We start from the raw sequence: 26725 nt of genomic DNA, 5'->3' as shown, positions 1-26725 counted from the left end.
TACACGGTAAGTTTTTTTTAACTGCATGAGAGGACACACACTAGCTAGAGACCCCAACGTAGAGAAATACTTTGGCGTAGTGTTGGGGCTCTGTTGCATTGATCAATTCAATAGCTAAATTTCTCTTTATTCATATGTTCATGGCAGTAATGCAGATTCCATTTTTCATACTTTCACTCTTACATATAGCTATTGGATTTTTCATATCAGTATTCACACAGCAGTTTCTGCTTTTCATATATTCCCCTTACATAGTCACTTGTGTGCATACCTTCTCTCCATATAGTGTAGATATTTTAGGTTTTTGCACCCAGTTCAGACTCAGAATGGTGTTCCAGACGTTAATTCTTGATTGTACAGGGACATGGTCTGATCATACCACATGGCCAGGGAGGACACAAAAAGACAATACAGCACAAGATCACAGCTGATTATTTTTGTGAGGTTTCGTTCCAGTTTTAAAAAAAAAAAAAAAAAAAAAATTTTTCTCTTCCTCTCCAGCCCAGGAGAAGTGGTATGATCAGACCAAGGTACTGTTGGTGAGATAATCCCATTAAGGACAAGGCAGCTAATATCATTATGTCATGCTTTAGAAGGAGACTTGTGCTTGAAATTGTGGTCTTATTTTTAACACTATTCGCTCAATGAAAACATTTGCAGTCCTCACAGCTTTGTATCATAAGCGCTTTAAAGACAAAGACATCGTAGATCATCAGATTGCCCCTAGAATAAACTACTTATTGGATCAATAAGCAAGTTAAAAGAAGTTCAATTGCTGGGAAGCTATACTACCAAAGAAAGTTTAGCAAGTGTCATGACTGTCTAAAAAGGATTCGGCTACAGGATCGATTCAACACAAGTGCAAAGATTGCTCAGGAATGGCACCAGGCAGGTGTCAGTGCATCTGTATGTACAGTGAGGTGAACCCTTTCTGAGTCTGCTGCCCTTCTTGCCATCAGACTAAAGCAGCCACTTCTCTCCAAAGAAAACCATTGAGGACAAACTGACATTCTACAGGGATAGGATAAATTGGACTGTATAAGACTGGGGTAGTAGTTTTCTCTGATTAAACCCTATTCAGACTGTTTGGGATATTTTGAAAAATTGTCAGGAGAAACTAAAAGTGTGCACTACCATGAAGTCGTGTCATGCCAACAGTAAAACATTCTGAGACAAGAGATGTCTGGTCGCTTTTTAGTCAAGGGACTAGGCTCACTCACAATTTAGAATGAAAACGCTGGCATGAATAAATACTGATACTGAGCAATTTGATGATGAACAATTCTTTCTTCATCAAGATGTAGCAGCATGCCATAAGGCAACAGATATAACCGAGTGGCTCAGTAAGTTAAGCAGTGATATTTTAGTTCAGGGTCAGGAAAATCCCCAAATCTTAATCCCACCAACAGTATGTAATCAATCCTCAAAAAGTAGGTGGACAAAAAAAAAAACAAAACGGTGATAACATATTCTTGCCTAATCGGGCCTTGCAGTTCTCAGTCAGGATTTGGCCCAGAAGTGGATTTCCAATATGTCAAGGTGAATTGCAGACAGTTTGAAAATTAAGGATCAACACTGTAAATATTGAGTCTTTGCATAACTTGATGTATTCAATTAAAGTTTAAAAATGTATGAAATGCTGATAATTGTAATTAACCATAGAAATAGCCAACTAAAGATCCAAATAATGAAGGAGCAAGTTTTGTGGAAAATAAAAATTGTGTCACTCTTCAAACATTATAGCTACATTCTGCAGTCACTTACCAAAAATGCAGTGTGAAAAAAAATATAAAAAATTCTGGATAAAAAGTGAAAAGTACTAAAAAGAAACCCCAAACATTTCATTTTGTTACTTTTTTGTAACTAGTTTTTGGTGTTTTCAATTGTGCCATAGTCTTATAATAGTGCAAATTAACCCCTTCAGCCCCAGGGCACTTTCCGTTTTTGCATTTTTGTTTTTTGCTCCCCTTCTTCCGAGAGCCGTAACTTTTTTGTTTTTCCGTCAATCTTGCCATATGAGGGCTTGTTTTTTTGCGGGACAAGTTGTACTTTTAAATTAAAGCATAAGTTTTACCATATGGTGTACTGGAAAACAGCAAAAAAAATTCCAAATGCGGAAAAATTGCAAAAAAAAGTGTGATGGCACAATGGTTTTTGGGATGTTTTATCAACGGTGTTCACTATATATGGTAAAACTGATGTGTGGGTATGATGCCTGAGGTCAGTGCGAGTTTGTAGACACCAAACATGTATAGGTTTACTTGTATATAAGAGGTTAAAAAAAATTTCACACGTTTAATAAAAGTGGTGCACGTTTTGCGCCATTTTCCAAAACACGTTGCGTTCTTATTTTTTGGGATCTATGGCTCAGTGACTGCTTATTTTTTGGGTCTCGAGCTGACGTTTCTAATGGTACCATTTTTGCGCAGATGCTACGTTTTGATCGCCTGTTATTGCATTTTGCGTAAAACTTGCGGCGACCAAAAAAACGTAATTTTGGCGTTTGGTAAACGGCGTAGTGGCAAAAAAAATTCCAATCCGATTAATTGATTTTATATTTTGATAGATCGGGCATTTCTAAACACGGCGATACCAAGGATGTGTATATTTTTTTTTTTTTTGACCCTTTAATTTTCAATGGGGGGAAAGAGGGATGATTTGAACTTTTAGGTTTTTTTATTTTTAAAACATTTTTTTATTTTACTAGTCCCCCTAGGGGGCTATAGCAATCAGCAATCTGATCGCTCTTATCTGCTGATCACAGCTATACAGCTGTAAACAGCAGATTCAGTCACTTTGTTTCTCTCTGCTCGTAGCCAAGGGAAAACGAAAGTGAAACTTCATAGCTGCAGGCGTCATCACATGACCCTGTGCTACGATGGCAACCGATAGTCACGTGATCACGCACGTGACTTCCGGTGGGGGCAGCAAGTAAAAAAACATGGCCGCGCGCATATAGATCTTGCTGCCAGACTTTTGCAGCAAGATTTAAGGGGTTAATGGCCGCGGGTGGAAGAGATTCCACCCGCGGCTAGCAGGCACACATGTCAGCTGTTGAAAACAGCTGTGTGCCGACCGCCGCCGCCTGCCCGCGGCAGGGGGCAGGGCTTAATGGGACACGCTCCATGACTGATATATCCATCCATGGTCGTGAAGGGGTTAAAAGAATATTTTAATGTGGTAGCTTTTTTTGTTTGCCATTGAGGGTGGCTGTTTTTGTTTTTTTAATAAAAATTGCCATTATTTTGTGCAAATGTATTCTGACCCCTTAATTGATTTTATGTAATGTTTGTGCACATTTTGTAACATTTTAGTGAAACATGCGACTATAAAAATAAAAAGCTTAAAAAAAAATGTTAAATAAGAATTAAAAGCATTTTCTTTTTGCACAAAATTAAATGACCCATCTGCACCATTTTGAAAAATATCGCAAAAAAATTAAAAAAAAATTGATTAAAACCCTACACATGATTATGAATTAAACATCGAATAAATCATTTTAAACAGGATAAATGTAGATGAAGTGTCTGCTGTAAACACAAATTATGCAACTTTAGAAACGTAGTCAAGAACCCACCCCTTAAAAAAACCTTTAATAAAATAAAAGTGAAATTCCAGTGTTCCAAGTTAGCGGCTATTTAACAAAACGTATCCACAACATAGTGGGGAACAGAATGTGTTGAAAATAGCAGATTTTGAGGTAAACTGGTTTTAACGGCCTCACATACAGGAATAGAAAATCATGGCCATACTACAATATGATCACTAAGGCTAGTTTCACGCACCCGGCATTCGCCAGATTGCTGGATCCGGCACACTCCAGTACAGTGTATACAGTACAATGGCATCGCGGCAAGCTCCGGTCACATGCTGTCATGCCATTGTACAGTATTAACACTGTACTGGAGTTTTCCGGATCCAGCAATCCAGCGAAATGCCGGATGTATGAAACTAGCTTAAAGTAGAGTTGCTGTGAATTTATTCACATCTCTCTCAATCATCTCTTAGACCGTAGCACAGGAGCAGCACCCATCTTACTGGCCAGCTTCTTCGGCTTCTCTTTATTATCCGTCGTGGTGCGATGCTATTGTTCAGTGTGATATTGCACCAGACCGGCTAATCAATGGTGAAGGTGTTACGCAGAAATGGACGTCGCTACCACAGCCCAAAGTCAATAGCGATGCAATGGGACATGTGAATCAATCCACACCAACTCTATTAAATAGGTTTCCCAGGGAAATAATTGTTAGATAATTCCTGGCTAGATATGCATCCAACAGCTGGACCCCCACCCCTCCCCACAATCTAAAAGCTGTAATAGCAATTAGTCTCCTCAGAATTTATTTGTATTTACTATGTGTACTGGTACCACTCCATAAACAGAAGGTAATAGGTTCCCTTCTTAGTCTGGGAAAAAGTAAGGTTCCCATCTGCTGGATACTATCAACCATTTAACATCTAACATATCCCATTTCTTTTTGTGGAAAACACTCTACAGATTTAACAAAAATGCTTTTATATAGCAATCAAACACAGAAGCCTTCTTCTAACCTTTCATATACTTTTCATGTAATGAAAATAAACAACAGTCTGTACATTTTATTAAATCTGGAAAAAAGTATGGTATGACAATGGAAATATTAAAAGCAGAAAAAAGGGAAACATTTTACCAATCCAAATGCCAACAGTGACAGTACAGGATTGAGATAGTACAACAAAATGTTTAATGATTGCACGGACATTTCCATTTTAGCTGCAGGTGTTAACACTTCTCCCAGAACTGAATGAAATGATTAGATGCATGTAGTAAACCCCAGCCTATTTATTGGAATAATCTAACCTTCCAAATGCTTTAAATCAGAAAATAAAAACAAACTGAAAAAATACAAAACGAAAACAAAATACAATTTACACTTTGCAAATGAGACGTGTACAGAACTAGGATTGAGGAGAAACCTGCGCTTTTCTCATGGAACGCAGAGCCTTCTCTCGTAAATGCTTCTCCAAATCGTCTAGAGCTCCTTCTCCGTCACTTTCAGTCTCCTGGTGGGGGGGAAATGTATAGGATTTTTGTTTAGGGAGGTACACGCCCGGCATCAGTAGAATTTTTATTACGCTGCAGCAGAAGACAGAAAAGGAGGCAGAACAGTGATTGGTGACCAAAACTAGTCAATGGGGCCCACTATACTACCCACCACCCAATTCAATGCGTGCAGGAGAAAGGATGCTTCTATACAAACAGCCTTGGCAAACTATTTTTTAGGCAATGGATTGGGGTAGGGGGTTTCTACATTGCCAAAACAGGGTTAAACAAGAACCTTTACTCACCTTCTTGGTTTCAGTGTCCACATCCACCTCAGTGACCTCTGGAGAGGTAGTGGCAGCGGCAGCAGCAGCAGCTGCAGCTTTCTCTTTCTTATGTTTTTTGTGTTTCTTGTGCTTCTTTTCTTTTTTATGTTTCTTGTCCTTTTTCTTCTTTTTCTTTTTTCCTCCACCAGCTTCCTGATCTGATACCTACAAAGTAGAATAAAAAAAACAAACAGTATTTGGAGGTAGCATCTTAAAGAAAGTTAAATAATATACACAGTAAACTGAACACTAAGCTCCAAATAAGCTAATAAAATGATACCTGAGCAGGAGCTGGGCTTGGTGTAGTGCTCTTGGCTTTCTTAGATGGTGCTGGAGCCGGAGACCAATTGGCAGACCTGGATCGAGACCTAGCTGGTGAAACAGCTTGTATTTTTGGAGCAGGCTCAGGGGATGCTGAAACGGATCTTGATGAAGAGCCTCGTCTGGGACGTGGACTTGGAGAATCCCTGAAAAGTTGGAAACAGACACATTAATATTGAATTAAGCTGATAAAACAAAAATGCAAGTAAACTTAAGAAGATTACTTTTTCAGTTTCTTCGGTTCTGGTGTTCTGGATACTCGTCGAATAGGTCGTGTACTTGGGGAAGGTGACTGTTGCCGCCTAGGAGGAGAAGGTGTTTGTACTCTTCTGTGTGCTGGTGGGCTTTCAGAGTTACGTACAGCTCTTGGCCGTGGTGGTGAGGGTGATAAACGCTTAGGCTGCAGAGGAGACCGTGCCTCTCCCCTTCCAGGTCTGCTTGGAGAGGATACCTTTCTGTGCTTAGATGGTAAAGATGGTGACAGTCTTTTCCCTCCAGGAGATACTTTATGTTTTGGTGGAGGTGAATGCGATACTCTGTGTTTTGATGGAGGAGGGGACTGTGATATTCTACGTTTTGAAGACTGCTGAGGAAGTGGTGGTGAAGAAGTTCTTCTCTTAGGTGGTGGAGAAGGAGAGTATCTTCTTTGAATTGGGGGAGAGTACCGTCTTTGTGCGGGGGACTGCCTCCGAGGAGAAGGTGACCTAAGTAAATAAAAAAAATTGCTTAAGTGTTAGACATACCAGGTCTTTGGACAAATCAAAAATCTTAAAGCTGGAAAATCCCTTTAAAAATGCAAGTACCACATACAATACAATAACATACTACATGACTTTTAGATGACAATCTATTTGGGTGGAAAATGTACTGTTTTCTAGCTGGATGTTTAAGAAGCATGCCCAGGAAATTATTTATTCGCTAAACCTGTCTAATACACAAGTGCAATAAAACTTGCTGTTCGCCGCCCTCTCTAGTAACAAGCACCTCTCTGGTCCTCTTTTTTCACTCGCGTGACAAATTCTAACTTGCAGGATAAGAAGGAGATGTGTGTGTGTGTGAGCGAAGTCTCTCTTTTACAATATAAGCCTATGGAGCATTGTTCTGACACTCCATAGACTTACACAATATAAAACCGACTCTGATTACACAAATCCCAGTGTGATATGAAGAGTCAGAATTTCAGCCACATGGGAAGAGGACCAGAGCGGTGCTAGAAGCAGAAGTCGGCGATCAATAATTATATTGCATTTACATTATACAACACGCATATATTACACGTTACAAGTTTAGCACATAAAACATGTTTTGGGAGTGGTTCTTTAACCCCTTTACGACCGCCGATACGCCTTTTAACGGCGGTAAATAAGGGTACTTTTTCCGATCCGCCGCTTTTTAACGGCGGTCGGAAAAAAGGGTCTAGCGGCCCCCAGAGTCAGAAAATTTCCGGGGTCTCAGCTGCCGGGGGTAGCTGAGACCCTGGAGATCATGATTCGGGCCGGTTTTTCCGGTCCCCGCTCACCTGATGACCGGTATACACCGTATACCGATCATCAAGTTATAGTAAATGACCGCGCCGGTAAAAAATGATTTATCTCCCATCTGGCATGTTCAAACATGCCAGATGGGAGATAAATCTTTTTCCCGGTTCCCTCCGGTCCCCCGGTGTCCCCAAAGTGCCCCCCCCCGACCCCCAACCCCCTCCCGAAAATCCAAGATGGCCGCGCGCACCGGCGATCACAGCAGCGCGCCGGCCGCATTTCCACTGTTCCTATGGTTTCTGTCGTATGTGCCATAACACATACGACAGAAACCTGCTCCCCAGGCCCCGCCGGGTCCCCCCCTACCCTCCCCCTGGTGTCCCCCGGTGTCCCCCGGTGTCATACATACCGGAGCGCTGATCCCCCGCGGCCCCCTCCTCCGGCTCCTTCTCTGCAGACGCCGGTCACATGTGCCGAGCAGATGACAGCTTCCTGTGTTCAGGACGCTGGCTGCTGATGCTGCTCAGCACTGTGCAGCTGTGACCCGGGGAGGGTGGGTGCAGCTTTTTGCACCCACTCTCCTCAAATGGAGGGTCTGCCCTCCTAGAAAATGGGGGATACGTTCCCTGAACGTGTCCCCCATATTCTAGAAGGTCCAGAGGCGACGTGGGACATCCAAATGGATTATTGTGGATTTTTTTTTTTTCTTTTCAATAAATTGGTCAATCAGGGAATGTTTTGGGGAGTGTTTTTTCAAATAAATTTTTTTTTGTTGTCAATTTTTTTTTTATTACTGTCAATTAGTTATGTCGGGTATCTGATAGACGCCGTGACATAACTAATTGCTGGGCTTGATGCCAGGTGACATTACACACCTGGTATCAACCCCATTCATTACCCCGTTAGCCAACGCACCAGGGCGCGGGATGAGCTGGGGCGAAGCGCCAGAATTGGCGCATCTAATGGATGCGCCACTTCTGGGGCGGCTGCGGCCTGCTATTTTTAGGCTGGGAAGAGTCCAATAACCGTGGCTCTTCCCATCCTGAGAATACCAGACCCCAGCTGTCAGCTTCACCTTGGCTGGTGATCTAATTTGGGGGGACCCCACGTTTGTTTTTTTTTTTTAATTATTTATTTATAAATAATTAAAAAAAAAAAACAGCTTGGGGAGCCCTCCAAATTGATCACCAGACAAGATGAAGCTGCCCGCTGTGGTTTGCAGGCTACAGCTGTCTGCTTTACCCTAGCTGGCTATCAAAAATAGGGGGGACCCCACGTCATTTATTTTAATTCTTTTTTTTTTTTTGGGCTAAATACAAGGCTAGGCATCCTTTAGTGTCACATGAAAGGCACTAAAGGGCGCCAGCTTAGAATATGCAGGGGGGTGGGACGTTATATATGTTTGACATCTATCCATTCATCCATTGTAGCATTTTACGCTGTGTGCCCACAATCAGGGTTTGCAACATTTTGGACGCAGAGTGTTTTCCCTGCGTCCATAACGCTGCGTTGTGCAGTAGAAGCACAGTGGCAGGATTTTTAGAAATCCCGTGCCCACTGTGTTTCTTTTCTCCGCAGCATAAATCGACCTGTGGCGCAGCTTCCCGAGCCTCAGGATGTCAATTTATGCTGCGGAGATGAGTGTTCTTTGCAGGTAGAATAGAACTAAAGTCCACAGCAGCCTGAACCCAAATCGTGGGCATGGGCAGCTGCGTTCTCCCGTGGACAACACTCACATTTCTGCAGGAGGCTGACACTGGGTACTAGACGCCGTGTCGCTGGATCATGGCCACATAGCCTAAAGGCTACTTTACACGCTGCGATATCGGTCCCGATATCGCTAGCGTGGGTACCCGCCCCCATCTGTTGTGCGACACGGGCAATCGCTGCCCATGCCGCACAACATCGCGCACATGCGTCACACATACTTACCTGCCCGGCGACGTCGCTGTGACCGGCAAACCGCCTCCTTTCTAAGGGGGCGGTCCGTGTGGCGTCACAGTGACGTCACTGAGCGGCCGCCCAATAGAAGCGGAGGGGCGGAGATGAGTGGCCGGAACATCCCGCCCACCTCCTTCCTTCCTCATAGCGGCCGGGAGGCAGGTAAGGGGAGCTTCCTCGTTCCTGCGGCGTCACACATAGCGATGTGTGCTGCCGCAGGAGCGACGAACTACATCGTTACTGCTGCAGTAACGATAATCGAGAATGGACCCCCATGTCACCGATGAGCGATTTTGCACGTTTTTGCAACGATGCAAAATCGCTCATCGGTGTCACACGCAGCAACATCGCTAATGCGGCCGGATGTGCGTCACCAATTCCGTGACCCTAACGACTCCGCATTAGCGATGTCGCAGCGTGTAAAGCCCCCTTAACAGTGAGAAATTTTTTGCTACAGCAACAGTTTTGTGAAGTACCTGTGGATTCAAAATGTTTACTATACTCCTGAATAAAATCCTTGAGGGGTCCAGTTTCCAAAATGAGGTCACTTGTGGGGGGTTTCTGATGTATAGGTGCCCAAGGGGCCCTGCTAATGTGACATGGTGCGCGCAATTTACTTCAACTTTTCCAAAATTCAAATGGTGCTCCTTCCATTCCAAGCCCTCCCATTTATCCAAACAAAGGTTTTTGGCCACATGTGTGGTATCCCTGCGCTCACAAGAAATTAGATAACAACCTGTGGGGTACACGTTTTGTTGTTGCCTCTTGAAAAAGTGAAAAATGTGTCGCTAAATCAACATTTTTGTGAAAAAAATGAAAATTTCAATATGGCAACCTAAGCTTATCAAATTCTGTGAAGTATTCGTGTATTCAAAATGCTCAATATACACCTAGATTAAAGCCTTGAGGGGTCTTATTTCCAGAATGGGGTCACTTGTGGGGGACCTCCACTGCTTAGGCACCTCAGGGGTTCTCCTAATGCAACATGGCGTCCGCTATTGATTCCAGCCAATTTTGCAGTCAAATTGCACTCCTTCTCTTCTGAGCCCTGTAGTGTGCCCAAACAGTTGATTTCCACCACATACAAGATATCAACAAACTCAGGAGAAATTGCGCAATAAATTTCATGGTGATTTTTTTCCTGTTACCCTTGTGAAAAAAAAAGCTACCTGGTTGAAGTAACAATTTTGTGGTAAAATTTTATTTTTTTATTTTCATGGCTCAACGTTATAAACTTCTGTAAAGCACCTGGGGGTTCAGGGTACTCACCAAACATCAAGATAAATTCCTTGAGGGGCCTAGTTTCCACTATGGGGTCACTTGTGGTGTTTTTTTGCTGTTTACGTACCTTAGGGGTCCTCCAAATGCGACATGGTGCCCGCAATCTTTTTCAGCCAAATTTCCTTTCCAAAATTCAAATATTGCTCCTTCCGTTCCAAGCCCTCCCATTTCTCCAAACAAAGGTTTCAGACCACAAGTGAGGTATCACCGCGCTCATAAAAAAGTGGGTAACAAACATTGGGGTCACATTTTTGGAATTACCTCTTGAAAAAGTGAAAAAATTGATGCTAAAGCAACATTTTTGAGAAAAAAATGAAAATTTTCAATGTGACAACGTAACGTTATCAAAATCTGTGAAGTACCTGTGTATCCAAAATGCTCACTATACCCCTAGATAGAAGCCTTAAGGGGTCTAGTTTCCAAAATGGTGTCACTTGTAAGGGGTTTCTGCTGTTTAGGTACCTTGGCGGACATGTAAATGCAACATGGTGCCCGCAATCTATTTCAGCCAAATTTGCTTTCCAAAATTCAAATATTGCTCCTTCTGTTCCGAGCCCTCCCATTTGTCCAAACAAAGGTTTCTGACCACATGTGGGGTATTGGCGCGTTCATAAGAAAGTGGGTAACAAGTTTTGGGGTTCATTTTGTTGTGTTATTTCTTCTAAAAGTGAATAAATTTGGGGTAGAGCAACATTTTAGGTAAAATTTTATTTTTTGCTTTTTTTCATTCCACTTTGCTTTAGTTCCTGTGAAGCACCTGAAGGGTTAATAAACTTCTTGGATGTGGTTTTGAGTACTTTGAGGCGTGCTGTTTTGAGAATGGTGTCACTTTTAGGTATTTTCTGTCACTTAGGCCTCTCAAAGTCACTTCAAATGTGATGTGGTCCCTAAAAAAATGGTTTTGTGAATTTTGTTGAAAAAATGGGAAATTGCTGATGAACTTTGACCCCTTCTAACTTCCTAACCCCAAAACATTTTGTTTCAGAAATTGCGCTAATGTAAAGTAGACATGTGGGAAATGTTATTTATTAACTGTTTTGTGTGACATAACTCTCTGGGTTAAGGGCATAAAAATTAAAAGTTTGAAAATTGCAAAATTTTCAAAATTTTCATCAAATTTCCGATTTTTTCACAAATAAAAGCAAAAAATATCGTTCTAAATTTATAACTATCATGAAGTACAATATGTCACGAAAAAACAATGTCAGAATCACCGGGATCCGTTGAAGCGTTCCAGAGTTATGACCTCATAAAGTGACACTGGTCAGAATTGCAAAAAATGGCCTGGTCATTAAGTACAAAACTGGCTTCGTCCTAAAGGGGTTAAGTCACATGATGAATAAATATTCAGACTGTCACTCACTAGTGTCCACGGGCAGCAAAATCAAGGTCAATGACTGAACACAGCATCACACACCAGATCAGGGCAGATTTTGAACACCAATGAGATCAGAAGTAATATTCTTTCAGTGCCTGCTCGTTTCAGAGGAGTGCTAGTAGAATCTGAGCTATGCTCATTAGGGCATATGAGAAACATTAACTTATTCGACTCCAAAAGAATAATTTAGTTGCTAAATGGTAACTTACCTGCGCCTCTGTGGAGAAGGAGTACGTCGTCTCCTGGGTGGGGGGGCAGGAGAAGGGCTGCGTCGTCTTCTGGGTGGGGGTGGAGATGGGCTCCTCCTTCTTCGGCTGAAAAATAGAAAGTAAAAGTGAAACGTCACTTTATATTAACTAGAAAAAAAAGAGAATTTTGTTACTTACCGTAAATTCTTTTTCTTATAGTTCTGTATTGGGAGACCCAGACCATGGGTGTTTAGCTTCTGCCTCCAGAGGACACAAAGTACTACACTTAAAAGTGTAGCTCCTCCCTCTGAGCTTATACACCCCCTGGTAGCCAGTCCTAGCCAGTTTAGTGCAAAAGCTGAAGGAGAATAGCTACCCACAAGTAGAACCGAGTAAGAACCGGAACAACCGGAGACTCTGTCCACGACAACAGCCGGTGATAACACACGGAACAAGAAATTTGCCAACAGGCAACAGGGAGGGAGCTGGGTCTCCCAATATGGAACTACAAGAAAAAGAATTTACGGTAAGTAACAAAATTCTCTTTTTCTTTATCGTTCCTTTGGGAGACCCAGACCATGGGACGTTCCAAAGCTGTCCCTGGGTGGGAATAAACAGAAAAAACTAAGAAGTAGGAGGAGCCTAACTTCACAAGTGGGCGACAGCCGCCTGAAGGATGCGTCTGCCCAAGCTCGCATATGCCGAAGCATGAGCATGCACTTGGTAGTGCTTCGAAAAGGTATCCAGGCTAGTCCAAGTGGCAGCCTGACAGACTTGTTGAGCCGTAGCCTGGTGCCTAAAAGCCCAAGAGGCACCGACAGCTCTGGTCGAGTGTGCTTTGATCCCCGGCGGGGGAGGCACCTGAGTACTCTGGTAGGCGTCCGAAATGGTCGATCTAATCCAACAGGCCAAGGTCGGCTTAGAAGCAGAGAGACCCTTGCGCCGCCCTGTGGTTAGCACAAAAAGAGAGGTGCACCGCCTAAGCGCAGCGGTGCGAGACACATAGATCCGAAGAGCACGCACCAGATCTAGAGTATGCAGCGCTTTCTCAAAGCGATGAACAGGGGCCGGACAGAAGGAAGGCAAGGAAATATCCTGGTTAAGGTGGAAGGGAGAGACCACCTTAGGAAAAAAGTCCGGGGTCGGACGGGGAACTACCTTGTCTTGGTGATAAACCAAAAAAGGTGACTCCGAGGAGAGCGCAGCCAAATCAGAGACTCTCCTGAGAAGTTATGGCAACTAGAAAGGCCACCTTTTGAGAAAAAGGATACAAAGAAACCTCCCTAAGGGGTTCGAAAGGGGGTTTCTGCAATACCGTGAGGACCAAGTTAAGGTCCCAGGGATCCAAGGGCCGCCGATAAGGCGGAATGATGTGAGACGCACCTTGCATTAAGGTGCGGACCTGAGCCAGCCGGGCGAGACGCCGCTGGAACAGCACTGATAGAGCTGAGACTTGTCCCTTGAGAGAGTTGAGGGACAGTCCTAGCTGCAGACCGGACTGTAAAAAAGACAGAAGGGTCGGCAACGAGAATGGCCAAGGAGAATGGCCGGAAGAGCGACACCAGGACAGGAAAATTTTCCAAGTCCTGTGATAGATCTTGACGGAGGAAGACTTACGGGCCCGAGTCATAGTGGAGATGACTTCAGGAGGAATACCAGAAGCCGTCAAAATCCAGGACCGAAGAGCCACGCCGTCAATTTGAGTGCCGCAGAATTCGGGCGGAAAAACGGACCTTGCGAGAGTAGGTCTGGACGGTCCGGAAGATGCCACGGCATCTCCACGGACAGTTGGAGCAGGTCCGGATACCAAGCTCGCCTGGGCCAGTCCGGTGCAATGAGGATGACTCGACGGCCCTCCATTCTGATCTTGCGCAGGACTCTGGGCAAGAGAGCTAGAGGGGGAAACGCGTAGGACAGACGAAACTGGGACCAGTCTTGAACCAGAGCGTCCGCGGCGAAGGCCTGAGGATCGTGGGAGCGAGCCACGTAAACCGGAACCTTGTTGTTGTGACGGGATGCCATAAGGTCCACGTCCGGAGTGCCCCACTTGCGGCAGATTGACTGAAACACTGCCGGGTGCAGGGACCACTCGCCACCGTCCACGGATTGACGGCTGAGATAATCTACCTCCCAGTTTTCTACGCCAGGGATGTGGACTGCGGATATGGTGGACTTGGAGTCCTCCGCCCATTGAAGAATGCGTTGGACCTCCAACATTGCCAGGCGGCTGCGTGTCCTGCCTTGGTGATTGATGTAGGCAACCGCTGTCGCGTTGTCTGACTGGACTCGAATGTGCCTGCCCGCCAACAGGTGGTGAAAGGCTAGGAGAGCTAGAAGCACAGCTCTGGTTTCCAGCACATTGATTGAAAGGGCTGACTCGGACGGAGTCCAAGTGCCCTGTGCTCTGTGGTGGAGATGTACCGCTCCCCAGCCGGATAGGCTGGCATCCGTGGTGAGAATCACCCAGGACGGAGTCAGGGAGGAGCGCCCTTGGGACAGGGAGAGGGGTCGAAGCCACCACTGAAGAGAGCTCCTGGTCCGTGGCGACAGAGCCACTAACCTCTGTAAGGAGGAAGGCCGCTTGTCCCAACAGCGGAGAATGTCCAGCTGCAGGGGGCGCAGATGGAACTGGGCAAAGGGGACAGCCTCCATTGACGCCACCATTTGACCCAGCACCTGCATCAGGCGCCTGAGGGAATAACGGCGGGGCCTCAGGAGAGAGCGCACCGCCAACCGGAGAGACTGCTGTTTGATTAAGGGCAACTTCACAAGTGCCGGCAAAGTCTCGAACTGCATCCCTAGGTACGTGAGACTCTGGGTTGGAGTCAGAGTGGATTTGGGAAGATTGACAATCCACCCGAATTGGGCTAGGGTGGCGAGAGTGAGCGAAACACTCCGCTGACAGTCTGCCCTGGATGTACCCTTGACCAGAAGGTCGTCCAGATAAGGAAGCACTGCTAACCCCTGGAGGTGCAGGACCGCAATCACTGCCGCCATGACCTTGGTGAATACCCGAGGGGCCGTGGCTAACCCGAAGGGGAGAGCCACGAATTGGAAATGATCCTCTATCGCAAAACGTAACCAACGCTGATGTGACACTGCGATTGGCACATGTAGATAGGCATCTCTGATGTCGATGGACGCAAGGAACTCCCCTTGGGTCATAGAGGCAATGACTGATCGCAGAGACTCCATGCGAAAATGCCGCACCCGGACATGCTTGTTGAGAAGCTTGAGATCCAGGATGGGCCGGAAGGTACCGTCCTTTTTTGGAACTAGGAAGAGATTTGAGTAAAAACCTCTGAACCGTTCCTGAGCGGGAACTGGGCCAATCACTCAGTTTGCCTGCAAGGACGCCACGGCCTGCGAGAACGCGGCGGCCTTGGAGCAGGGGGGAGTTGAGAGAAAAAATCTGTTTGGAGGGCTGGAAGAGAATTCTATCCTGTAGCCGTGAGATATGATGTCTCTCACCCACTGATCGGAGACTTGCTTTAACCAAGCGTCGCCAAAGTGGGAGAGCCTGCCACCGACTAAGGACGTGGCTGGAGCGGGCCGAGACTCATGAGGAAGCTGCCTTAGTGGCAGAACCTCCTGCGGTGTTCTGCGGACGCGCTTTTGGGCGCCAGTTGGATTTCTGATCCTTGGCTGAGTTAGCGGACGAGGCAGAAGGCTTAGAGGATGACCAGTTGGAGGAATGCAAGGAACGAAACCGATTGATTCCTACCCTGGGCGGGTTTCCTGGTCTTTGTTTGTGGCATGGAAGTACTCTTCCCACCAGTAGCTTCTTTAATGATTTCATCCAGCTGTTCACCAAACAGCCGTGAACCAGCAAAAGGGAGCCCAGCATGAAACTTCTTGGAAGAAGCATCTGCCTTCCACTCTCGAAGCCACAAAATCCTGCGGATAACAAGAGAATTAGCTGAAGCCACCGCAGTGCGGTGAGCAGCCTCTAGCATGGCAGACATGGCATAAGATGAAAAAACTGAAGCCTGAGCAGTTAAGGTAACCATCTCAGGCATAGATTCCTTGGTGAGGGAATGCATCTCCTCTAGAGAAGCAGAAATGGCATTGAGAGCCCACACTGCTGCAAAAGTCGGGGAAAACGCGGCCCCCGCAGCTTAATACACAGATTTGGCCAGAAGGTCAATCTGACGGTCAGTGGAATCCTTAAGTAAGGTGCCGTCAGCCACCGACACAACGGTCCGGGCTGATAGCCTAGACACCGGAGGGTCTACCTTTGGGGAGTGAGACCACTCCTTGACCACCTCAGGTGGAAATGGAAACCGGTCATCAGAACCACGCTTTGGAAAGCGTTTGTCAGGGCAGGCCCTGGGTTTGGTCACAGCGGTCTGAAAACTGGAGTGGTTAAAGAACACACTCTTCACTCTCTTAGGCGAGGTAAACTGATGTTTTTCTGCCAAAGAGAGTTGCTCCTCTGACACTGGCGGATTGAGATCCAGCACAGAATTAATAGAAGCAATCAAATCACTAAGATCTGAGTCACCCTCAGAGAAATCGATGGGATACATAGCCTCCGAGCCCCCAGTGAGGGCATCCTCCTCATCTTGAGAGTCAGCTCTTGAGACAGAGCCGTGGGATGGGGAGGGGGGGGGGGGGAACCCTGCGCCTTCTCTTAGAAGGACGGGGTCTGGGATCAGATGATGAATCCTCCGTGAGCTCCGATGGACGGAGGTCAGAGGATAGGAGTCCTCTGTCAAGAGTATTAGAGGCACTCTGTGAGGGAGGCTGATGCATATTCATCAAAGTCCTGGACAAAAGTCCCATGGACTCAGCAAATGACTGGGATATGGACCTAGAAAAGGACTCTACCCAGGCCGGGGGTTCAGTCACAGGTGCAGCAGCAGCCTGAGAGACCACTGGGGGTGAGACTCCAGGCTGTGGCACCGCCAAGTTAGAGCAACCATCACAGTGTGGATAAATGCTCGGCTCAGGCAGCAGGAGCTTACATGCAGTGCATGCAGAATAAAGCTTTGGAGCCTTGCTCCTTGTGTGAGACATGCTGCTGGAGTGGGGGCTTTGCAGAGAATGAACCCCAGGGAGAATATACAGAGGTCCACAACCGGAGACCGGCTGTGGCTTACCAGACCGCTGAGCGCGGTGTTGTGTGCCCTCCAGATCCCGAAGCCCGGTCCCCCAGTCGCAGCACCTCAGCAGAGATGCAGAATGCAGGATGTCCCAGAGCAGAGTGAACTCTGCCTGAGAAGAGGGTGTTCCTATAAAAGAGCGGGGAGGGCTATAGAGACCTGCAGGGAAGGAGGGACGCCCCAGCAGTGGGGAGTGTCCCTCCCCTGTGTAGAACGGCCGCCGGGAGGAGCCGAACCTGTCCCTCTGCATGAGTGACATGCGAGGGCAGGAAAATGAAACTAGGCCTCCGGCGAAGCCAGGGCCTAAATTTAAGCGGCGAGGCCGACAAGCAGGCACCATCGGCGCGGTTCTCAGGCAAAAGCTAGAGAACCCGCCGGAAAAGTTAAAACAATCACATACAGCATACTCTCCCCTTACAATAAAGAACCGGGACCCCCAACATAAACGTCTCGGGTACTTAGCTGCTGAGACGCAGGGCCAAGTCCCTGGGGATGAGTGCTCCGGTCCAACAGAATCCTCAAGGGGCTGTGGATAGAGACCGGACTCCTGCCAGGCATGGAGACCGTGCTGGCTCCCACTTCAAGCCAGAGCCCAGAAGGGATGGTGAAGGAGCGCGGCATGTAAGGCTGCAGCCTTGTAAATCAACCTTAACAACACCGCCGACACAGTGGGGTGAGAAGGGACATGCCGGGAGTCCAGACATGGACCCGCTTTTCTTCAAACTCTTTCCAAAAGTCAAACAAATCAGATGAGAATGCATGTGTGGATGTATGCCTCCTGACACAAAGCAATAAAATGGCTAGGACTGGCTACCAGGGGGTGTATAAGCTCAGAGGGAGGAGCTACACTTTTAAGTGTAGTACTTTGTGTGTCCTCCGGAGGCAGAAGCTAAACACCCATGGTCTGGGTCTCCCAAAGGAACGATAAAGAAAAAAATGTATTCCATTTTAAAACAAAATTTTTATATATCCTTTATATAACCATAGGGAGTGTTCAGAGCATACACTAGCCAATAACACCACTGTCTAATTTCAAAGTAGATGAAAAACGTGCCTGGAAAAGCGGGATGAGCCTTTTATTTTTTGATGAGGGAGAGTGAAGGAGGTTAGGGTGGCTTGTTTTAAGTGGAGAGGAGTGGAGGAGGGGCGAGGAAGGGGTGTTTGACATCTACCAAAGTCAATCACCACAAACTGGCGTTTCTGCTCAGCTGTAATCGGGCTGAGAGAAAAAAAAAAAAAATTAATAAAAAAAAATCTCAGCATGCTGGACATTAGCTGAGTAAAATGGCCAAGACTTACAAACGCAAGTCAGTGGGTGAAGAGGAAAAAAAATGAAAAAATAAATCAGATGGCACACGGACCAGCTGTATGATGTCCTATTTTAGGCACACACAAAAGAAAAAAAATTAAATATAAAAGATAAAGATAGAATGATATCCAGCAGATATAATTTCACAACCCCACTACATATTATAAACTTGCACCCTTTAGTGTCTTTCACGTAACACTAAGGAGTGTTTTTGCTTGATTTACTTAAAAATCAAAAACAAACAAACAAACCATGGAGTACCCCCTATTTTGTTAACCAGCAGAGGTAAATCAAACAGCGGTGGACTGATATTACTAGGCTGAGAAGGTACATAGTTATTGGTCCCTTCCCAGTCTAAAAATACCACCTAGCAGCTGCCCCAGAAGTGGCGCTTCACATGAGATGCTCCAGTTCTGGCACTTAACCTTGGTTGTCCCCGATTGCCCCGATACATGGGCGATTGGGGTATTAGTTTTTGAGGTTGAGGTCGGCTGTGAATTGTCCCAAAACACAACTAACATCAAGTCCTGGTGTTAGTAACGGGGAGCTGTCCATTAGACACCTCATTACCAACCCGGTAAAAAAGGAAAAAAAACAAAAACAAAATACACAGACTTTCTCCCTTGTTCACCAATTTATTCCAAAAGTAAAGTTTCCATACATGTCCAATGTAGTCCAGCAGTTCGCACCATGTTAGATTCCGCTAATCGAAGGCTATGGCGCCTCAGAACGTGAGGCTCCATAGGCTTTGAGCAGCAGCCACTCTCTGCTCACACTGCACTCTGCGAGACCTAGGGACTGAAGAGCGGAGACATCAGTAACACTACTGATGCCACCCGCTCTTCAGACGCCAGGTGTCTCACACAGCGAGATCCGAAAATTCTGAAAAGTCATAATGTTACTGACGTCACAACTCATCAGTCACCGGATTTTGCAAAGCGAGCTGGGAGTGGCTGCTGATGAAAGCCCATGGACCCTTGTCCTGAGGGTCCATAGCCTTTGATTGTCTTAATAGAGGAACATCATGGGAAGAGCTGGACTACGTCAGACGTGCGTGGGAATTTTGTTTTCTAATAAATTGGTGACCGAAACTATTTGTGGGATTTTATTTTCTTTTTACTAAATGGAATAGTAATCAGGGTATGAGAGAGACTTCTCCATTACTAATCACCAGGGCTTGGAACCAGATGTGGTTTGGATAACTCACAGCAGACAACTCCAAAAAGCACTACCGCAATTGACAACGAACCAGGGCAATTGGTAAAACCCAAGGCGAAGAGACAGACTTAGTGCATCTTATGTGATGTAACACATTCTGGGGTCGCTGCGGGGGTGGTATTTTTAAGCTGGGAAGAGACAAAAATGTACTTGTCCTGCCTGATAAGATCAGCTTGCAGAGGTCTACTTTACTTTTGCTAGTAATCAAAAATAAGGGGGACCCGAAATTTATGAGAATTTAAAAAGTTACTGCTGCAGTGGTACTTTAGCATGAAAGTAAAGCATTTAAATAAAAGCATGCAATGGTGATTTCCAAATTTCAAACAATTTATTGAAACAAAAGCCAACAACAGTGGAGAGTATACACTCACCCCCCGCCCCACCCTCCTAAAAAGGCAATCTCAATAACATGTCATGTGGCTGAGTGCATCAATTGGGTCATTCCATGTCAAGTGAACCAATGATTTTTACCTCTATATTTTTAATTCTTTTGAGATTTTGTTATTTGGTAAGCGTGTGTCAGAGAATGCAAAATGTGAAGAAAAAAAAAAACAAAAAAAAAAAACAGATTTGTGTGTACTCACCGTAAAATCGTTTTCTCTTAGCCATCATTGGGGGACACAGGACCATGGGTGTTATGCTGCCTATCCATAGGAGGACACTAAGTAGATGCAAAAGCATAGCTCCTCCTCTGCAGTATACACCCCCTGGCCGGGCCAGGCAACCTCCGTTTTAGTACACAAGCAGTAGGAGAAAAAAAACCAGTAAAAACTTCTCAACAGAGGAACATGAGAGAAAAAAAAAAAAAAAAGCGTCACAACCAAATAAGGTACTGAGAAAACCAGGGCCCAACAGGGCAACAGTGTGGGTGCTGTGTCCCCCAATGATGGCTAAGAGAAAACGATTTTACGGTGAGTACACAAAAATCCGTTTTTCTCTGACGCCTCATTGGGGGACACAGGACCATGGGACGTCCTAAAGCAGTCCATGGGTGGGAAAAATAAAAGGACAATGCAACCCAAGGACTAGGAACCAGTCCCAGACAGCCTGGAGCACCTACTGAGAGAGGTGCTCTACTGCAGTTTGCAGAATTTTCCTACCCAGATTTGCCTCAGCTGAAACCTGGGTATGGACTCTGTAATGCTTTGAAAACGTATGTAGGCTAGACCAAGGTCGCAGCCTTACACACCTGTTCCACTGAAGCCTGATGCCGAATGGCCCACGAAGCGCCAACTGCTCGCGTGGAATGAGCCCGCAGCCCACTAGGAATGGGCTTGAGTTGCAAGCAGTAGACTTCCTGGATCGCAGAGCGAATCCAGCGAGCTAGCGTCGCCTTTGAATCTGCCTGTCCCATTTTAGGCCCCTCAGGAATGACGAACAAAGAGTCCGTTTTCCTAAAGGGGGTTGTCCTGGATATGTAATATCTGAGAGCTCTGACGAGGTCTAACGAATGCAGAGACCTTTCCACCCTATGAACTGGGTGTGGACAAAAGGAAGGCAGAACAATGTCCTCGTTCAAATGAAACTGGGTAGGAACCTTTGGAAGAAAATCCGGAAGGGGGCGCACAACCACCTTGTCCTGGTGAAAGATCAGAAAAGGCTCACGGCAAGAGAGTGCTGCCAGCTCCGAAACCAGTCTGATGGACGTAATTGCCACCAGGAATGTTACCTTCCAGGGCAGAAGAGCAAGGCAGGATTCCTTGAGAGGTTCAAAAGGGAGACCTCTGGAGACTGTCCAGAACGAGATTGAGGTCCCATGGGTCCAGCAGCCGTTTGTACGGGGGAACTAGATGGGAAACACCCTGGAGGAAGGTCTTGACTTGCGGTTTTTGAGCCAGGCGGCATTGGTAGAAGACTGAGAGCGCTGAGACCTGCCCTTTAAAGGGAACTGAGAGCCAACCCCGCTTGCAAGCCAGACTGTAGAAAGTCGAGAATTCTGGGGATGGCCAGAGGCATGGGCTGCACGTTAGTTTCCTTGCACCATGAAGAAGGGAATTTTGTTACTTACCGTAAATTCCTTTTCTTCTAGCTCTTATTGGGAGACCCAGACGATTGGGGTATAGCTACTGCCCTCCGGAGGCCACACAAAGCACTACACTAAAAAGTGCAAGGCCCCTCCCCTTCTGGCTATACCCCCCCGTGATATCACGGGTTCTCCAGTTTTAGTGCCAAAGCAAGAAGGAGGAAAGCCAATAACTGGTTTAAACAAATTAACTCCGAGTAACATCGGAGAACTGAAAAACCGTTCAACATGAACAACATGTGTACCCGCAAACAACAAAAAAATCCCGAAGGACAACAGGGCGGGTGCTGGGTCTCCCAATAAGAGCTAGAAGAAAAGGAATTTACGGTAAGTAACAAAATTCCCTTCTTCTTCAGCGCTCTATTGGGAGACCCAGACGATTGGGACGTCCAAAAGCTGTCCCTGGGTGGGTAAAGAAATACCTCATGTTAGAGCTGCAAGACAGCCCTCCCCTACGGGGAGGCAACTGCCGCCTGCAGGACTCTTCTACCTAGGCTGGCGTCCGCCGAAGCATAGGTATGCACCTGATAATGTTTGGTGAAAGTGTGCAGACTCGACCAGGTAGCTGCCTGGCACACCTGTTGAGCCGTAGCCTGGTGTCGTAATGCCCAAAACGCACCTACGGCTCTGGTAGAATGGACCTTCAGCCCTGAAGGAACCGGAAGCCCCGCAGAACGGTAGTCTTCAAGAATTGGTTCTTTGATCCATCGAGCCATGGTGGCTTTAGAAACCTGCAACCCCTTGCGCGTACCAGCGACAAGGACAAAAAATGCATCAGAGCGGCGCATGGGCGCCGTGCGGGAAATGTAGATTCTGAGTGCTCTCACCAGAACTAACAACTGTAAATCCTTTTCATACCGGAGAACCGGATGAGAACAAAAGGAAGGAAAGGGTATATCCCGATTAAGAAGAAACGCGGATACAACCTTAGGGAGAAAACTCCTGAATAGGGCGCAGCACTACCTTGTCCTGGTGGAACACTAGGAAGGGAGCCTTGAATGACAGAGCCGCCAGCTTAGACACTCGCCGAAGCGACGTGATCGCAACCAGAAAGGCCACTTTCTGTGACAGGCGCGAAAGAGAAACTTCCCTCAGAGGCTCGAAATGCGGCTTCTGGAGAGCAACTAGTACCCTGTTCAGATCCCATGGATCTAACGGCCGCTTGTACGGGGGCACAATATGACAAACCCCCTGTAGTAACGTGCGCACCTTAGGAAGACGTGCTAGACGCTTCTGAAAAGAACACGGATAGTGCCGAGACTTGCCCTTAAAGGGAGCCGAGCGACCAACCTCTTTCCCAACCAGATTGCAGGAGGGAAGGCAAAGTAGGCAATGCCGATGGCCAGGGAGACCCTCCCTGAGCAGAACACTAAGATAAGAATATCTTCCACGAGTTGTGGTAGATCTTGGCAGACCGCGGCTGGCTAGCCCGTCTCATGGTGGCAATGACGTCGTGCTCACGGTCGACCGACGGTGAGATGCCACAGATCACGGTACCACGACCTCCCCGGCCAGTCTGGGGCGACGAGGATGGTGTGGCAGCAATCGGTAGCTGGAACTGTGACCAATCCTGAGCCAAGGCGCCTGTCGCCAGAGCTCTTTGATCGTAAGACCGCGTCATGAAAATCGGGACCTTGTTGTTGCCGAGAAGCCATGACGTCGACGTCCGTCTTCATCCTGCGTCTACAGAATTCTTGCAAACAAACGGGTGCAGAGCCCATTCCCCTGCGTCCACGCCCTGGCGACTGAGGAAGTCTGCTTCCTAGTGTCGTACGCCCGGGATGTGAACAGCTGATATGGTGTATGCTCTGTCTTCTACCCATAGCAGAATCCGCCGGACCTCTTGGGAGTCTTGTCGACTGCGTAGTCCGCCTTGGTGGTTGGTGTATGCCACCGCTGTGGATAGTCCGACTGAATTCGGATCTATTTGCATTCCAGCCACTGCAGGAAGGCTTGCAGTGCAAGATACACTGCCCAGAGCTCCAGACCACTGAGTTGAAGAGTGGACTCCTCTGAAGATGGTCTTTGACCGTCTGGAAAAGCTAAAACTCGCCTCTGGATGAGGCGCCTCCTTGAAGGAGAGACTGTCCCCTCGTCTGTAGTGAACGCTGTTTGTCCAGCGGAAGCTTCACTATCGCTGAGAGAGTGTGAAAACTCTCCAGGAGATGCCAGCGATTGGGTTCAACCTTGAAAAGTTGAAGACCCACCCGAAACTCTGGGAAGGGTCCAGCGCCATGTTCAGGTTGTGTTGGCATGCTTGTAAAGGAGAGTGCCTTGACCAGTAGATTGCCCAAGTAAAGGATCACAGAGTGACCGTGAGAGCGCGGGACTGCTCCCTCTGCTGCCACGAACTTGGTGAACACCCGTGGGGCTGTCGCCAGCCAAAGGGTATGGCTACGAAACGAAATATTCTCGTCTTTAATAACGAATCGTAGCCAACGCCGGTGCCTCGGAGCAATCGGCACGTGTAGATAAGCATCCTGATGTCTATTGAAGCTAGGAAAACTCCTTGAGACAGAGAGGCAATGACGGAGCGGAGTGATGCCATCCGGAACCGCCTGGTTTTCACGTGCTCGTTAAGCAGTATAAAGTCCAGAACGGGACGGAAGGAGCCGTCCTATTTTGGCACCACGACCAGGTCGGGGCAAAATGCGTATCTGGTTCCTGAAGAGGAACAGGGATTACCGCTCTTTCCGCCTGCAGAAGAGCCTCGGCTCGGTCGGTGCGGTAGTTTGAAACAAACTGACTCTCACTCACAGGCCCTCAACCTGCGGTAGGTAAATGCCGCTAAAGCGGGGGAGTCTGCCCCCCCGCGGTTGCGGAGTGAGAGGGCTGAAAATTATGAGGAAAACGCTTTGGTAGCGGATCCTCCGGCTGCCTTCCCCGGGCGTGAATTGAGCCCGCTAGGAATCTATGCCCTTCTGGGCTTTTTGAGTCGTCTTGGATAGTTGAATGATTTCATTCAACCCTTACCAACAGACTATCACTAGATAAAGGCAACCTGGTTAAGCACTTCGTTGGAAGCAGCCTCTGTTCCAATCTCTCAACTACTAGCCTCTGCGTAAAAACACGGAGTTGGCGGATGCCACTGACGTCCGGCTCGTAGAGTCTCGGACAGCAATAACAGCATGATTCGCCATGCCGACATTGCGAGTTAAAGACGCTGCTGGGACCGAGAGTACCTGTGACAGCGACCCTCTGCGCAATACTAGCTGAAATAGCTTGGAGTGCCTTCACGGCTGCGACTGCCGGAGCAGCCGACCTGCCGATAGCTTCATAGACAGATTGCAACCAGAGGCCAATCTGCCTGTCAATGGCATCTTGAAGTGAAGTCCTATCCACCACTACAACTATAGATCTAGCTGCAAGCATGGAGATTGGGGGATCCACATTTGGATACTGGGTCTAGCGCTTGACCACGTCAGGGGGAGCGACACGTGTCTCATTAATACGGTCGGAGAAACGCTTATCGTGATAAGCGTGTCGTTTCTGGACTGCGTCTCTGGAGTCAGAGTGCTAAACAAGTACTCAATATATAGAGATTTCTCTTGCTGTGAAGCTGACCCCTCCACTGGAGGAGTTGAGGGAGAAAATACCCAACCTTTCGTTGATGGACGCAATAAGATTATTCACTATAGCGTCACCATCCGGTGTATCCGGATTGAGAGCGGTCTCAGGAACAGAGTCCTGAACAGCTACGTCTGCCTCATCGTACAGAGAGTACTCCAGCTGGGACCTTGCCCAGTGATGTAGTCGAGGGCTAATGCCAGCGAGCCCGCTTAGGCCATCTGGGACTGTCGACCGTGTCGGATGCCTGCTCTCTGGGATGCCTGGAATCACTCTGGCGCCTTGAGATGCTCCAGATCAGGGCGGCCAGGGTCATTGCAACCATATTGCCCACGGTCTGCTTGGGGTGCAAAGTCTGTAAGATGTCAGTCATAGTCACAGACAATATATCAGCGGAAAAACTGCAACTTCGTCCCTGTCTCTGGACAGAGATCACAGGTGGTTCCTTTGGCCACATATAGCAGAGACCCCGGTTGAGCAATTGCACGCACTGGGGGTCCTGAAACCGTATGACATGCAGTACAAGCAGCATAGAAAGCCCGTGCATTGGCAACTTGTCTTTTTCTGCTGTTGTTGTCTAGCTATCTAAGAGCCTAGCCGAGGATAGCGACCGTACAGTGAATAGTCATACAAGCATGAAGTACAAATAAACACTTCAGCACATGTAGTACACGCAGCATTGAAAACTTGTGGCTTGGCACATTTGCTCTTCTGCTGCTGTTGTCTATTTATCTAGGAGCATGAGACAAGGATAGCGACATACAGTGAATGTATAGCATACAGCATGACAGTAAACACTGCAGCCCATGCAATCCAAGCAGCATTGAACGCTTGCGCGTTAGCACCCTAGCCTTTCTGCTGCTGTTGTCTATTTATCCAGGAACATTAGCCAAGGATAGCGACATACAGTGAATGTATAGCATACAAGCATAACAGTAAACACTGCAGCCAATGCAAGTCAAGCAGCATTGAAAACTTGTGCCGTAGCACCATTGCTCTACTGCTGCTTTTGTCTGTTTATCTGGGCGCATTAGCCAAGAATAGCGACATACAGTGAATGTATATCATAACAATAAACCGTGCAGCACATGCAAGCGAAGCAGCATTGAAAGCTTGTGCCTTAGCACAAATTGCTCTACTGCTGCTGTTGCCCAATCTGACAGTAAACACTGCAGCACATGCAAACGAAGAAGCATTGAAAGCTTGTGCCTCAGCAGCATTGCTTATTTGCTGCTGTTGCCCAGAATAGCGACAGTACAGTACAGTGCATAGCATATCAGCACACAGCCCAAAAGCCCACTTCAGCATTAGTGGTGTCAGTTGCTTACCGCCCGCACAAGAGCGGGTGCGAGGTCCCCAAAAACCTGTGACTGGTTCCGTTCTCCCAGAGTGGAAACCATAATGGCTGCCGGCTTCTCTTCCCCGTCCTGTGCAGAGGGGCGGGCCGTGGGCGAGCCCCAGCCAAGAGCGGGAACCCGGCGTCTCACTGTGTTCAGTGAGAGGGGGCTGGAGAATGCAAAGCAGACTCCAGCTCCCTGCGCTGAGCTACTGTACAGCGTCCCGCCCC

At 47.1% G+C, this 26725-nt stretch overlaps 1 protein-coding gene across 4 annotated transcripts in view; it reads right to left on the bottom strand.

Moving 5' to 3' along the window:
- Window positions 1-3565: 3565 nt before the first annotated feature.
- The window catches only part of SRRM1 (serine and arginine repetitive matrix 1), a 165785-nt gene continuing 142625 nt past the window's right edge, over window positions 3566-26725 (bottom strand). For 3 of the 4 annotated variants that reach the window (XM_075336082.1, XM_075336083.1, XM_075336085.1), the window contains 5 exons: window positions 11958-12062; window positions 5895-6374; window positions 5630-5816; window positions 5329-5514; window positions 3566-5043 (listed from right to left, as the gene is read on the bottom strand). In XM_075336082.1, the coding sequence (XP_075192197.1) occupies window positions 4939-5043; window positions 5329-5514; window positions 5630-5816; window positions 5895-6374; window positions 11958-12062 (1063 nt within the window). In that variant the 3' untranslated portion in view covers window positions 3566-4938. Of the gene's footprint in view, window positions 5117-5328; window positions 5515-5629; window positions 5817-5894; window positions 6375-11957; window positions 12063-26725 lie in introns of all 4 variants that reach the window. The other variant, XM_075336084.1, reaches the window with a different exon arrangement.

The sequence above is a fragment of the Anomaloglossus baeobatrachus genome, chromosome 2, assembly GCF_048569485.1.
Source record: "Anomaloglossus baeobatrachus isolate aAnoBae1 chromosome 2, aAnoBae1.hap1, whole genome shotgun sequence".
Classification (NCBI taxonomy): Eukaryota; Metazoa; Chordata; class Amphibia; order Anura; family Aromobatidae; genus Anomaloglossus; species Anomaloglossus baeobatrachus.
Note: the sequence above shows the minus strand (reverse complement) of the source record. Positions and strands in the feature narration are given on the sequence as shown.